The sequence below is a fragment of the Mytilus galloprovincialis genome, chromosome 10 (assembly GCF_965363235.1).
Source record: "Mytilus galloprovincialis chromosome 10, xbMytGall1.hap1.1, whole genome shotgun sequence".
Taxonomy (NCBI): Eukaryota; Metazoa; Mollusca; class Bivalvia; order Mytilida; family Mytilidae; genus Mytilus; species Mytilus galloprovincialis.
The window spans coordinates 38,865,107-38,880,525 of record NC_134847.1 but is presented as its reverse complement, the minus strand read 5'-3'; the positions used below and the strand labels follow the sequence as shown (position 1 = coordinate 38,880,525).

The 15,419-nt window shown below is 31.7% G+C and overlaps 1 protein-coding gene across 2 annotated transcripts; it reads left to right on the top strand.

The window, feature by feature from the left end:
* Positions 1 to 3,140: 3,140 nt before the first annotated feature.
* Positions 3,141 to 11,791, top strand: LOC143047533 (uncharacterized). 2 transcript variants are annotated; one of them, XM_076220589.1, is made up of 5 exons: positions 3,141 to 3,293; positions 4,590 to 5,090; positions 5,681 to 5,838; positions 7,727 to 7,893; positions 10,439 to 11,790. In XM_076220589.1, the coding sequence occupies exons 1-5, from the start codon at positions 3,266 to 3,268 to the stop codon at positions 11,505 to 11,507; spliced, it is 1,923 nt and encodes a 640-aa protein (XP_076076704.1). In that variant the 5' UTR covers positions 3,141 to 3,265; the 3' UTR covers positions 11,508 to 11,790. The 2 variants fall into 2 exon arrangements, with proteins under 2 accessions (XP_076076704.1, XP_076076705.1); XM_076220590.1 differs by having other exon boundaries at positions 3,166 to 3,293; positions 4,595 to 5,090; positions 10,439 to 11,791.
* Positions 11,792 to 15,419: the final 3,628 nt, after the last annotated feature.

Below are 15,419 nucleotides of genomic sequence, written 5' to 3'. Positions count from 1 at the left end.
GTTCAGTGGACCATGAAATTGGGGTCAAAACTACAATTTGGCATTAAAATTAGAAAGATCATATCATGGGGAACATGTGTACTAAGTTTCAAGTTGATTGGACTTCAACTTCTTCAAAAACTACCTTGACCAAAAACTTTAATCTGAAGCGAACGGACGGACGCACATACAGACGAACGGAGGCACAGACCAGAAAACATAATGCCCCTCTATTATCGTAGGTGGGGCATAAAAAATGAAATCAGCGCAAATGAAAGAATGAAAATTTTAAAAATCGGTGCAAATGTCATAAGCCTGTTATGATACCTCAATTGGAAATCAACATTAATTAATTTGCAATTTCTTTAATGAAAAATGTGCCAAAAAAATAAAAATACCCATAACACTTCAGTTTTGCACATTTTATGAGCGGAAGATGATATATTATTATAGTCAAATACGAATTTATAACCCCATCAGTGTATCATGCTTTACATGAATTTTAAGAAAATCAACAAACAAAAAAGACTAATTTTTGCGGAGATATCTTCCCTTTCCAATGTTAATTTCAAATTTCTGATTTTGAGTTTTCCTCAAGTTAGATTTTATGGGACTTTTTTTTCTGTGTATATTTGGGGCGTTTATTATAGATTAGAAATAAAACATTTTCTGTTGCAATTAGTTTGGGGGCAGGGGGGCATATAAGATAAGATAACTTTATTAGCACTAGTTAACACATTGACAATAAATGGTTATGGCAACAAATTAAAGACAAACTACAATAACATATATACAATGAAGGAGTGACAATGAATAATTATGAGAGAAATATATAAAAAATAAAAGAAAAGCATATACATTATTACAGAAATCGAGTACCTTTTAATGATGAGTTTCTCACCAACAAGCATTCATTCAAATAGTTGACAACAATTTTTAATATTGTTTGGGAACTACTATTTAGAATTGATATAAGCAAGTTATATGATAAAGAAGGTAATTTGTTGTTCAATAGGACATTATTATTTTTTTTTTAATGAAGTTATCTCTCACATAGTTATAAGAGGAACATTTTAAAAGAAAATGTAGTTCATCTTCAATGTCTCCTTTGTTGCAGCAAAGACATACCCTACTCTGCTTTGGTATTTTTATATATCGCCCTCTTTCATGTCTTTCAATAGATAAAGTATGAGCACTTAACCTCAATCTACATAATGTTGATCTATCACATTTGGATTTGCATAGATCAACATACAAGGGTCTTTTATTTGGTTTATATAGTATATTAAAAAAGTTTAATTTTTTATTTTGATTGATGTCAGTCTCTTGCTTCTGGAAGGCTATATCGTTGATTCTCTCTTGAATGGGTTTTAAATATATTTTAATATCAGTATATTTTTAGGGCAAGTGAATTATTTGACTCAAGTATATGAAGCCAATATTTTATTGCTGAAAATTCTATTCTGGTATATAAAGGCAATCTATTCAGCTCAGCTAAAGATATAAAGATATAATTAAATGGATTCTGTAAAATAAAGATATTATATAATAGTTAACAATACAGTTATTAAGTGTATAAATATTAGAATAGACTAGAAGAGCCAAAATTACTAACATCTTTGTAATAACTTGTGCAGTGACCTTCTAGCTCTTCCCTTCATCACATTGTATATATATATTTCTTTACTGTGTTTGTTGTCTCCCTTTTCACATGTTTTAGCATTTTATTTTACATATTGCAAGGACAAATACTTGGTTGATGATAAGTCAACACATTTATAATCACCGTCCATAGTCATTTGTTCTCTGTATAAATATTATATAATTATTACTTTGCTTCCTTTGTTTAATAGGTGTTATGACAGATGAAAGTACACACAAACTGGAAGGGGAAAGAAACCAGTGGAAAATTGAAAGTTCAATATCCAGTACGATAATGCCTATCAGAGTGTCATAGGTGGTAAGAATCTTGACTCCAAGACTGATGCAAAGATAAATCTTGTGGAATTTAAGGATAAACGGACACTAAATTACTGGAAGGAACTCACACACTGATTATTGATGGGACAAAAAGTCATAATTAAAAATTATTAATTAATATTTCAATAAATTTCTAATCACTCTAAATGTACACTGTAATTATATATGAAATGAAGGGACTTACATTAAAAAAATTATATGGTTTATGCAGGGACTTTCTAAACCAGGGGGGGGGGTTGGGGTTGGAGGGGTCCTGATCCCGAAATCCTGGGCTTTAAAAGATGAAATCCCGATGTCCCGAATTTAAAGAAATTTAAATCCAGACATACCTAAATTCGAAAAAAGAATTACCGGATCCCGAATGGATCAATCCCGAAATCCCGAACTTAATAACACCCAATCCCGACGTTCCGAAAAAGGTCTTGCCCTCCCTCTGCAGTTAACAATACAAAAATCAAATGGCACATTTACTTTTGGGATAGGATTGCTCCCCTTAGTTAATGTGGTAGTGATACTTAGTCAGACATAAGCGGTTGTCCTCAGCTAAGGAAGTACTTCTTTAGCTCAGTCTGTTAACCCGTTGTCTTGAAACATAGAGGTTCCAGTAGAGACAAAGTTGCTTTTGTAATGAAATTCATGCTCTCTGCTGTTATACACTAAATTGGCACATAGAAAATAATTCCTATTGTGAAAATAATACAAAGATGGAACATGTACTACATGTACTGAACCCTCAATCTTGGGATCCAAGGGCAGCACTCTAACTTATTGAGCCAAAGAAAATCATCCCTAACACAAATAGTCACTACCTCCAAGTCTCAAGTTGTAACAACTATCTCCCCTTTTTCCTTTTTTCATGCTGCATAACTATAACCATCCAGCTGAGCAGCTCCCATCACTATTAAGATATTGGACAACCCCTGAGTATTTACTTTAAAAACTCTCTGGCCCGTTTCTAATGTTCACCTATACCCTCTTAATTAACAAAAAATGGTATCCCTTGATTAAAAATGAATTCACAGTATATAGTATCCATATATATAGATATTGTTGATTAACTCTTCCTCAAATCAGCCTTGAAATTAAAAGTACTTTTAGTTTCCTTGAAATATGAAAATTTATGAACATTGGTTACATATATACAAGATCACATAATTTTATGAAATGAATTACCAGTATAAAATTATCTTTATCTATTTTTCAGGTTTTTGTTTAAATTATTAATTAGACTGAATGAGTGTGTGCTGACCCAAAGATATCCCAAACCTGTAGATATATTAATGCCAACTTGATAAGGAGAGGATAAATGGATCATACTTATAGTGTTAGATCAGGTATAATCCGTTATTTATAGCTATTCCATAGAAGGGAATGGGATTTGCTCATTGTTAAAGGCCTAAGTAATTAGTAGTGTCTCATTGGCAATCATATCACATACTCACATTTATTATTGTCTAATTGACAATCATCTCACATCTCTATATTTTTATATTTACAGCGGAAATTTGAATGAAGGAATAGAATTTGATTTTTGAGACTTGTGCTGACAACTTGTCAGTAACAAGTAATGTAACAATTTGACAGATGTTAGTATATTTTATCTTTTTCCAAAGAAGACCTATTCAGATGGAATAAACTAAGAAGATTTATGTTATATTGTTAATAAGACAGCAACTCAAACCTTTAACATTAAACAAGTATCTTTGATATACAATATGTCAAGCTCTTAAACATAGAGTCTTGGAAATTTGTAAATAAATTAACCATATACTTTCAAATAAAATTGAGAATGGAAATGGGGAATGTGCCAAAGAGACAACAACCTGACCATAGAGCAGACAACAGCAGAAGGTCACCAACAGGTCTTCAATGCAACGAGAAATTCCCGCACCCAGAGGCGTCCTTCAGCTGGCCCCTAAACAAATATATACTAGTTCAGTGATAATGAACGCCATACTGACTCCAAATTGTACACAAGAAACTAAAAGTTAAAATAACACAAGACTAACAAAGGCTAGAGGCTCCTGACTTGGGACAGGTGCATAAATGCGGCGGGGTTAAACATATTTGTGAGATCTCAACCCTCCCCCTATACCTCTAGCCAATGCAGAAAAGTAAACGCATAACAATACGCACATTAAAATTCAGTTCAAGAGAAGTCCGGGTCTGATGTCAGAAGATGTAACCAAAGAAAATAAAATGTCTGCCACTAGCACCAAATTCTGTATAGGACAAAAGAGATGGCCCTTTTTATTTGTTTCCCTTAGACAACCACTTCTACTACTGTGGATTCATTAGGCAGCAACCATTTGATTTTCTGGGGGTGGCTATGGTTTTTTTTGGAAAAAAAAGTTTGTTTCCAGTTTTTGGAGAAAAAAATAATTTGTTTTTGATTCTGAGAAAAAAAAATATGTTTGTTTCACCCTCAGCTACCACTATATGTAATGCTAAAATTGAAAGAAAAAAAATTGTTTTCGACTTGTTGCGAAAAAAAAATTTGTCCAGAATAAAAAACCCCATAGCCCCCCTTCTTTTTTATGTAAAGGTATTATAAGATTTGGAAATTTGCCTAGCTTATTAGGATTCTAAGATAAATTGACTTATATGCTGAAGTATTTATATTATTTTAGTGCAGATATCTCCAAACGAACGGACACCTGAAGCCTATTATCAATTAGACCAGATCATTGTAGACTTCATGCAACAACAGGACATTACTGGTGGCTCTCTTGCAATCTGTTTCCATGGCAACCTCATATACACACAAGGATATGGTCTTGCTAATTCTGGACTAAAAGCACTGTCATCATCATTATTTAGGCTAGCCAGCATCAGCAAGACCATTACAGCAGTGAGCATTCTAAAGTTAGTAGAAGATGGAAAATTGAAACTGGACCAGAAAATATTTGGTCAGAATGGTATTTTGAAGAAATATAAACCATCTGGTAAAGGTGATAAAAGACTCTTGAAAATAACTGTGAGACATTTACTGCAGCATTCTGGGGGATGGGACAGGGACCAAGTTGGAGATGCTGTGTTTTGGAAGTTGCCTAAGAAAAAGAATGATGATCCATACAATGATGAAGCTCTCATTAGATATATGTTGTCCAGGAAATTACAGTTTACACCTGGTATATGTTTTTACAGTTTAAAGTTAAGATTAAATCGATAGGTGTCTCATAAAAAAATAGATGTCAAACAAGATGGATGTAAAGTTACTGTGAGTACAGCCTCCATGGGTTATTTTGGGGAATGTTACCAATTTTGGATCTGATATTTTAACATGGTTTATTTGCAAGCAGTGAACACTCAATTATCAAAAATAAAACAAAACAAGAAACAGATTCTTCTTAACATTTTATTTTCTTTCAAATAGAAAGGCAATAAGGGTACTATAAACATATTACAATTTGATGGAAATTTGAAGAAAAATCACAATTTCTACATCATACGGTTACATTAACGACAAATTTTATGTCGATAAAAAACCTCCTGAACCTCCTAATCTCCTGACCAAAATTTCCAAATCTCCTGATCTGAGTTTCACAGTCCATCACATGTATGTGGTTCAATAAAAGTGTTTTAGTTTGTGTGGCTTAGGGCTACAACATTTGTTTTATTTATCAGGTCTGTGTCATATAACTGGCTGCATGGCAGATAAAAAACCAAGGACTGATAATTTACAAGCCAAAGTATATAAACTTTGTTTATATTTTTACAGGTAAAAGACATGCATATTCTAATCTTGGTTACTTGATCCTTGGTAAAGTGATAGAAGAGGTGACTGACATGCCATACATAAACTATATCCAAGAAATTTGTAGACCATTCAATGTTCTTCCAGGATATGCTAAACAGATTGATGCTTATTCTTTGGAGGCAAGTTCTTATGTTTTTTATTTGTGTTTTTTTCTTTTGTAAGAATTCATTTGCTAAACTAATACACATTTTGTAGGGGTCAACTGAAGCCTTGCTCAGTAATCTTCAGTGTGCAGGATTTTCTTACTGAGTTGAAGACTCATTGGACTGGTCTATTCTGCTTCTTTGGTTGTGTTGGTGTCTTTAACACATTCCTTATACCTTCTCTTATACCTTCTATTCTCAATTTTATTTCTGTGATTTTCACCTGATAAAATATTAACAAAAACCTCATGTAAATTTTTTAAAGAATTTGTACCTCATTTTACATAAATAACATAAACTCAATCATAATTAGTAAAGAAGTTCGAAGTGACCTTCCAGGGTGACCATGTTTGTTTTATTTATCTGGATAACTATTGTAATTATTGTGATTATTTTTATTTGTTTATGTGGGTGGTGTCATGTAAAATATGAATAAAGTTCAATAATCTCATCAATGATACCTGAAACTAGTCATTTTATACGCCAGATGGTTTCGTCTATAAAAGACTTATCATATTTCTTATTTTATGGTATCCAATATGAGATGTCGGTTGAAATACAAACAAACTAGATTATGGACAGTTTAATAATGGTGCAATAAATTTGATTCATCTAAAATATTAATTTCTAATATTAACATGAATGGCCTGCATCTTTTTGATATTACGCAGTTATTATCACGATTATAATCACTTGCCTCTAAAACAATTTCATATTACATCTTATTACTATGAGAATTATTATCCAGGGAAATTGTTAATAATATTGTATTTATATATATTAACAGAATCCTTCAAGGACTTTCCATGTGGGTCTGAAATAGGAAGTCCTTCAAAATTGTATTGTTTATGTTCTTAGCCATTTTTCTTTTTTCTTTTTAATGTTTGTTTATATTCATGAAATCCTTATTTTTTATCTCAACTTTCTATAATATTTTCTCCCTATTCTGTAAACCCTAATCAGATCCTCTTCTATATAATTATTTCACTGGTAAAAATGGATATTATTTGAGATAAAAGTAATATATATTGCATGATCATGTTACAATAAACAATATTCATCTATATTTAGTATATTGGATTGTAAAATTGCAGTACACAATCTGTCTAGTTCTTTGCTTAGTCTGCAAATATTTAGACAGATTGGCAATTAATATGTAAGACTGTTCATTTAAAAGAAAATATGTGATCTATGGTGTTCTATATATAGATTGTTTTAATAAATACTCAATAGTTTTTGTTTGTTTCAGTTTTTCAACTTAGTCATATAAGGGTAGATAACTCTTTTAGAAACATATTTTTTACTGGAATAATAGAGTATTTTTAATTTTTATTTTTAGCAAGAAAACAAGTTTGGTAACATGATTTTTTATTTTTTTATTTTCTAAAACATACTATAAAACCTATCTATTCACAATTTATTTCAAAATTCTGTCTCATAGTCTAGATTTCTTTTTAAAAAACAAGTTTTTTTTCATGAGTAATCAATACAAATTGGGGCAATTTTGGATGATTTGTAGGTTGTAAGATAGCACAGTGACCCTACTTAATTTTGACTATTTTGGCAAATTATAAGGAAATTCTATCTGAGGAAATATATATTGATAATCCACCATGACTTGAACACATTATTTGTACGACAAGACTTTTAACATGACAACAATACTATGTATAGCTGTTTTAAACATGGCAAACTTGAAAGGAAATTGTATTTAGTAATATTGCACACTTATTCCCCAAATATTGAATACTTTATAGAAAGGGACATAACTAAGAGAAAAATTTAGGCATGGAATTTTGTGACTATGCCAAATGTTTTGATTAAAATTTGAATTGCAGTGAATAAATTTAAAATATATTTACAGGTAAAATATTTTAACAACCGTGAGAATATATTGGAGCCATCTGTGTTTGAAGGAGAAGGGTCTGTGCCAGCTCAGTATGGAGGATTTAAGATGGAGGGAACTGAATCCTATGGTGGTTTAGTTATGTCAGTTGTTGAACTATTGGCACTCTTTAATCAAATTAAGAGGTATTGTGAAATAATTACAAGCAAAATAATCTTATCTTACTTTAATTACACTCAATTTTACTATTTTGTGTAGAAGGATTTATTTATAGTTCCTTGTGATACTTACAAATAATTATAGCTGTCTAAGCACTCTTCTAGATTCACTTCAAAACAGCCTCTAGAGTTTCAAAGGAGGTTTCATTTTTTGGAGATTTTCTCATGATTCAGTATAAATTTAGAAAGGAGAACAAAAATTCAATTCATAAAGTCTAAAAATGAAAAAAATTGGTATATAACGATATCTTAACAATACAAACCTCATTCATGCATCCATGTGATGATGCATGAGGATTATACTCTGAATAAGCTTTAAGACTTCCAGGGTTTGTCAATTTCTACCCTAGTAATGTGTACCCTCTCCTTATGCAACAAATTATTCTATGTGACAGGAGTTAGCTCTGGGTTATATATTACCACAAGTTGTCACCTGGATGTTTTTATTCAAATTAGATCTTTAGATTCTATATATAGAAAGGAATGTGGTTTATACCATGTTGACACAAAGTTCCAAATAAGATAAATATTCTCTATCATTTTCAGTAAATTTACAGGTCAGATTTTTTTTTACTTTCAAAACCAGTAAAAAAATATCTGTTAGAAATCTTCATGCACTTATCAAAGCATTATGTCCTTCTCTATGCATCAGTCTGTCTATTCACCCACTAGTAGGTCTGTTTGTCTGTCTCAATTCAAAAAGTAGTCACATCAACTTCAAACTAATTGATTATACGCATGTTAATTTTTAGCTCTACTGTCTCAAAGGGCCATGTGAGCTTTTCTCATCACTTGGCATCTGTCGTCAATAAACTTTTACAAAAATCTTCTCCTCTGAAACTACTGGGCCAAATTTAACCAAACTTGGCCACAATCATCATTGTGATATCTAGTTTAAAAAATGTGTCTGGTGACCAGGCCAACCAACCAAGATGCCCGCCATGGCATAGGGGTAAAATGTAGATTTTGGCTTATAACTCTAAAACCAAAGCTCTTAGAGCAATTCTGACTGGGGTCAAAGTGTTAATCAAGTCAAGATCTATTTGCCCTGGAATTTTCAGATGAATTGGACAACTAGTTGTTAGGTTGCTGTCCCCCTAATTGGTAATTTTTGGGATACGATTGGTTTTAAGCAATCTGTAGACTTATACCATTGATTCAGGGCCATACCCTCACGTCAACCGTTTTATTCTAAACACCAAGGAAGTTTCTTGAGATTGTCTTGCTTTAAATGGTATAAAAAACAAAAGGATTGAATTTAAACAACTGTCCTATAATGTTCTTCTCATAATCTTCATGTTTCCCTCGACTTGTATGCTTGTTTTTAAGAACACGGAAATTCAGATTTAAGCAGTATTTATGTTTAGTGTTTTTATAAATTTAGAAAAACGTCAGAGGGAATTCCCTAGTTTTGATAACATGCGAGAGTTCTCTGAATTCCGATCGATAAATCTATTTCTGTCATATAAGAACTGAAGTGGAGTTTTCTTATATGTCACCGTTATGTAACTGATATTCGATATTTTACTTCAATAAAGAACATCAATAACATTTAATATACGTCCTTGCTACAAATCACAAGTCTAGGGTTTGTTTAGGTAATTATGCGCATGCATATATTTTTCTTGACTTGACTTTTAAATTAAAATAAATGTAGTCCACAACGTTATTCTAATTATCACTTCAAGTTGTCTTCCTTCTGTTAGTAACTTTCGTCAAACGACGATACTTCGAGTAAAATTAACACGTTCTGTCGCTAGACGTCGTATTATATTAAAACCGATCGCAATTTAAACAGAGGAATGTGTACGGAAAGGAGTCATGACCACTGACCCAAAGGAAATTAAATATTTAAAGAGTTAGGAATGGGGTTCCACCTAGAAGATAGAGATAAACTGTAAACAGCAATAATGTTTAGCAAAGTAAGATCTACAAATAAGTCAACATGACCAAAATGGTCAGTTGACCCCTTAAGGAGTTATTGCTCTTTATAGTCAATTTTTAACAATTTTCATTTATTAGGTAAGTTTTTGTAAATTTTTACAAAATATTTTCCTCTGTAACTAAAGGGCCAAGTTAATTATGGATAGAGAAAATTGTAAGTAGCAAGAATGTTCAGTAAAGTAAGATCTACAAACACATCACCATCACCCAAACACAATTTTGTCATGAATCAATCTGTGTCCTTTGTTTAATATGCACATAGACCAAGATGAACGACACAGGCTCTTAAGAGCCTCTAGTTATGCAAAATTATCAAAATATATGCCAAATTTAATAGGGTTTTGACCCTGAATTTTGTAGTATATTGAATATGGAAATGAGATCTACCAGTAGTGTGGGCTGGATATTGTGTCTTATGAACACATACTGGTAATCTTGGTTTTATACATTTTCAGTCTGTTCCCCCTCAACTTTTTCTTGGAACTTTACCCCCATCCCACTGCATAATTATTGCTAGAAATTGTGTTAAAATGTCAATCTGTTATATTTTTTCAATATGTTCTTGCAGTGACAATGGACCATTAGTTTCAGAAGAATTTTTCAGACTTATGATTGAAAAGCCGAGTTATGAGTTCGGAGACCAGTGGTATGGATTAGGAATTGATGTTCAAAATAGTGGACTAAGTTGGGGTCATACAGGAGCCATGGAAGGGACATCAACAAATGTTCATTGTCATAAATCTGGACTAAGCTGGGCCTTGTTTTTCAATACTTGGGCCAAAGATATGGACCTAGATGGGCTAATGAAGTATGGCCTGTCAAAAATTTTACATCTACCATTATGGACCAAGTCTCTTTCAAATAATGAATTTGTTGTTCATTCAGAGGAGCAAATTGTTTATTTATTGTTACCATTAGATACCTTACAGACTTGCATAAAATCATTCACAGGTTATTGCTTGTCACATGTGGACATGACTGAATATAAAGGATCACTGTGCCTGAATGCCATCTGGAAAAAATCAACAAGCAGACATCTTGTTTTCATCAACAAAAATATAGAAAATATTTATCATCTGATTGAAGACTGTAATTTATGTAATGCATATATTTATATGTTGGAGTCATATTGTTATGAAAATGACATCTATTATATAATTGGAATAAGAGAAAGTCATTTAAAAGTACAGCAAGAGATTTGTTTAAACTTGGATGCTGCTCAACATCTTATAAGAATGAAAAAAATGAAAAATAGTGGCTTCACAATGAGAACTCAATCAGTTGCAGGGAAAGTTGATACTTTATTTGTTTCATCTGTTTTTGACAAAGAAAAGAAATCAAATTTTGTATCCTGGTTGCAAATAACTATGGAAAACTTTGTTTTTGAACTTGGAAAAAATTCTAGTAAAAACTTAGCTCCTGCGTATGTTAACTGTTTTTCTATTGGTGGAGACCCTTTTGTGTCAGCCATTTGGATTCCTGGAGAGAAAAAGCAATATTTGCAAAGACATGATGTATCCATATATGGATTTTTATATGAACTTCAAGAAAGTGTTAATAGTCAGGTGTATTTAGAAAAAGTATGCAGTTATTATAATGATGGTGTTTTGAATTTTCTTGCAGTTTGGTCACAATAAAGTTACAAACAATTTAATTGAAATTTGTGTCAAACCATATAAGAAAATCATCATCTGCATGTTTCAAAGCTCATTTAACTCTTATGTACATTTGTTGTTCTGGCTTGTAAGCTTAATATATGCTTAAATTATAACTGGGAGAGTGTTAGTTTAAACAATATTTATTCAGATAAATTATCATTTTTTTTAAACAAAACAATTTTTATTCAAATAAATTATCATGAGATTTATTACATAACTATCATGCATAACAATATTATACACATGCTGTTGTGATAAATAAACTTCTGCGTATTATAAGTCATAAACATGTTTCAAAAGTTATATTTTTTTACAAAGGGAGGCAATTCTTTGGTATGATAGACTTGTTAACTGTCAATGGAAACTGTATGGAAGAAACATTTCTGGATGCATGAAAGCATGATAGATTTTTATTTCATTACTACCTATTTTGTAATTCCCTATTACCATATATGCACTTACACAATCAAAAATATTACCAGTTCTCACATAACACACAATTGTTTTTAAAAGACAACTGTAAAGAGATACATATTTATTGTGCCATTGCTTTGTAAAGGTATGGACTAAATATATAATAAGAAGAAAATGTGGTATGATTGCCAATGAGACACCTCTCCATCAGGGACCAAATTCATAAAAATAATTACTTATACGTCTTCATACGACCTTCAATAATGCGCAAAACCCATACTACATTGTAAACTATAAAAGGCCCTAAAATGACAAATGTATAACTTTTTAAACAAGAAAACTATAATGGCCTGATTTATGCACTAAACAAAAATGATACACAGCAACAAACAACAAGCACTGAATACCTTGTTCACTACTTGGGAGAGGCACATAAATAATTTGACTGAGTTTAACATTTTAGAGGTGGCCCAACACTCCCCATAACCTGGATAAAGGTTTTCAACAGCAGAATATAAGAACAAAGTAAACAAGAAAATAAAAAAAAAAGAAATATGATATATTTATAAATTTACTTCTTCCTTAAAAAAATTCTGCTATGTAAACAACTTCAGTAATTTGAAAATGAACAATTTTTTCACTAAAAGGGACAAAATCAGATGGTTATGATCATAGAGTTTGAATGACGAATTTCATGAATTAAATGTCCTGAAAATTGAAAATTAAACAAAACATTAATATTTTATTAGTATTTTAAAAGTGTCGTACACACTATCATGATAATTTTGTTAGAGGCACATAACAATTGAAATTTCATACTGTTATTTAAGAGTTTAACATGCATGAAAAATTATCCCCCACATGAAAAAATTGAATCCACTGGCAACATCGACCCTCTTTCTTTATCCTTATTGCTTTTGATCATCAAGTGCTATTCTGTGTTTTCCAACAAAAAGGGGAGATCATAACTCAAAATCAGCTGGTCAAAAAATCCTAAGTCTGAAAAAAAGATGCATTTTTCATTACAGATATAATGGAACATTATGGAAAACTGCTCCCAAACCTGCAATTATTGTCAATGTAAGATTTTAAGAAGTGTCATTTTTTAAATATTTTAACCACAACATCTGGATATTAAATAAGTATCTAAAATGAAAAAAAGACAGATTTATAACACTTTATCTGAAAACGTAATTTTGACCCCCCCCCTTTTTAGCTCACCGTTCCAAAGGAACGGTGAGCTTTAGCCATCACTTGGCGTCCGTCGTCGTTGTCCGTCGTCGTCGACCGTCTGGTGTAAACTATTTAAAAAATCTTTTCCTCTGAAACTACTGAACCAATTCCAACCAAACTTAAACTGAATGATCCTTAGGGTATCTAGAATAAACTTTGTGTTTTATTTTTAGTTTCGTCCAAAAACATGGCCGCCATGGCTAAAAATAGAACATAGAGGTAAAATGCAGTTTTTGGCTTATATCTCAAAAACAAAAGCAGTTAGAGCAAATCTGACATGGCGTTAAAGTGTTTATAAGGTAACATTCTATCAGCCCTGAAATTTTCAGATGAATCTAATAACCCATTTTTGGGTTGCTGCCACAAAATTGGTAATTTTAAGGAAATTTTGCAGTTTTTGGTTATCTTGAATGATATTAGTGATAAAGATGAACTGTCATGACTGTAAACAGCAAATATGTTCAGCAAAGTAAGATCTACAAATAAGTTCATATGAACAAAATTGTCAATTGACCCCTTAAAGAGTAATTGCCCTTTAGGACAATTTTACACAATTTGTTCATCATGTTTTCTAACTTTAAAAAATCTTCTTTTGTGAAATCACTGAACCAATTCCAACCAAACTTAAGCTGAATGATCCTTAGGGTGTCTAGAATAAACTTTGTGTTTTATTTTCTGTTTCGTTAAAAAAAACATGGCCGCCATGGCTAAAAATAGAACAAATTGGTAAAATGCAGTTTTTGGCTTGTATTTCAAAAACCAAAGCAGTTAGAGAGAATCTGACATGAGGTAAACGTGTGTATATGGTAAAGTTCTATCAGCCCTGAAATTTTCAGATGAATCTAATAACCCATTGTTGGGTTGCTCCCACAAAATGGGTAATTTTAAGGAAATTTTGCAGTTTTTTGGTTATTATCTTGAAGTATTAGTGATAAAGATAAACTGTAAACAGCAAAGTAAGATCTACAAATAAGTTCATATGACCAAAATTATAAATTGACCCCTTAAAGAGTTATTTCCCTTTAAGGACAATTTTACACAATTTGTTTAAAAAACAAACTACATTGAAATTGGAAACTTAAACTCTTAAACGAAAGATAAATGCCAAAAAATCAAGGTGAGCGATTCAGGCTCTTGAGAGTCTCTTGTTTTACCATTGTAAATTATTCTCTCCTCTTTAATATAACAGCATCGATTCATAGCTATTGAAAAAAAATGATACAGCAATTATGCTCCAAAAAAGTATATGGGATCAAACACATGTCAGAAAATTGATAGCATAACACTTTTACCAAGCTTTTTTTATGTCAGAATTTCAAGTCATCATATTTATTTTAAGCTGTTTTAGCCAGTAATTATGTCCCAAATGCAGGCTGAAAAGATATCACAACATATCATATTTTCACACACACACCTCACAAATCTCCCCATACCTATTGTAAAATAACACCCTTTGGATCTGATAATTAGTACAGTTATAAGTACTTTGTCTTTTTAGCAATATTACGTGATAATGGTGTTTTTTTCAAACTGGTATTTTGAATCTCTACCCCCATTTAGATGTGAGTATTTGAAATGATATCAGATCATGGAATTCTTGCCAACAAAATTGAGTAAATTTATTTTCTATCTTACAGATTTTTTTTTAACTACAAACAATTAATACATATAAAACAAAACAAAACAAACTTCATTTCGTTCAAAAGAAAGCAACCAATGATATAACTATGGAGTTTAAACAACATTTGGCTGTATCTTAAGCGTTGCAAAGTGAATTCATTTTCAACGAATATTTAAACGTCCAAATCGGAATAACAAAATGGTATAATAAAACGGCATTCTGCATTAAAAACTTGCATAATGATTATGCAAACTTTATCATTCTGTTTCTATACCCAGAATTTTAATATCATAAAAGCGATAACATTTTCTTTGTTTTATTTTTGTGTATCCCAGTGATAAGGATAATTACACTGTTAAACAAAATTCATCGGAGTTATTCCGCTTTTTTCGACGAATATCATAAACTGACGAGATATGGAAAATAGCATATTTAATTTTCATCTCCTCTCACTTGCTCGGGCCCTTTCACTTAGTTGCCCACACTCTCGCACCCTCTCATTCACTCGCTCATACCCTCTCACTCAGGCGCTCACTTCCACTCTGTCACTCATCCTCTCATTTAATCGTTAACTTTTCTCACATCCCGCTCACAACCTCTCACACACTAATTCATGCCTTCTC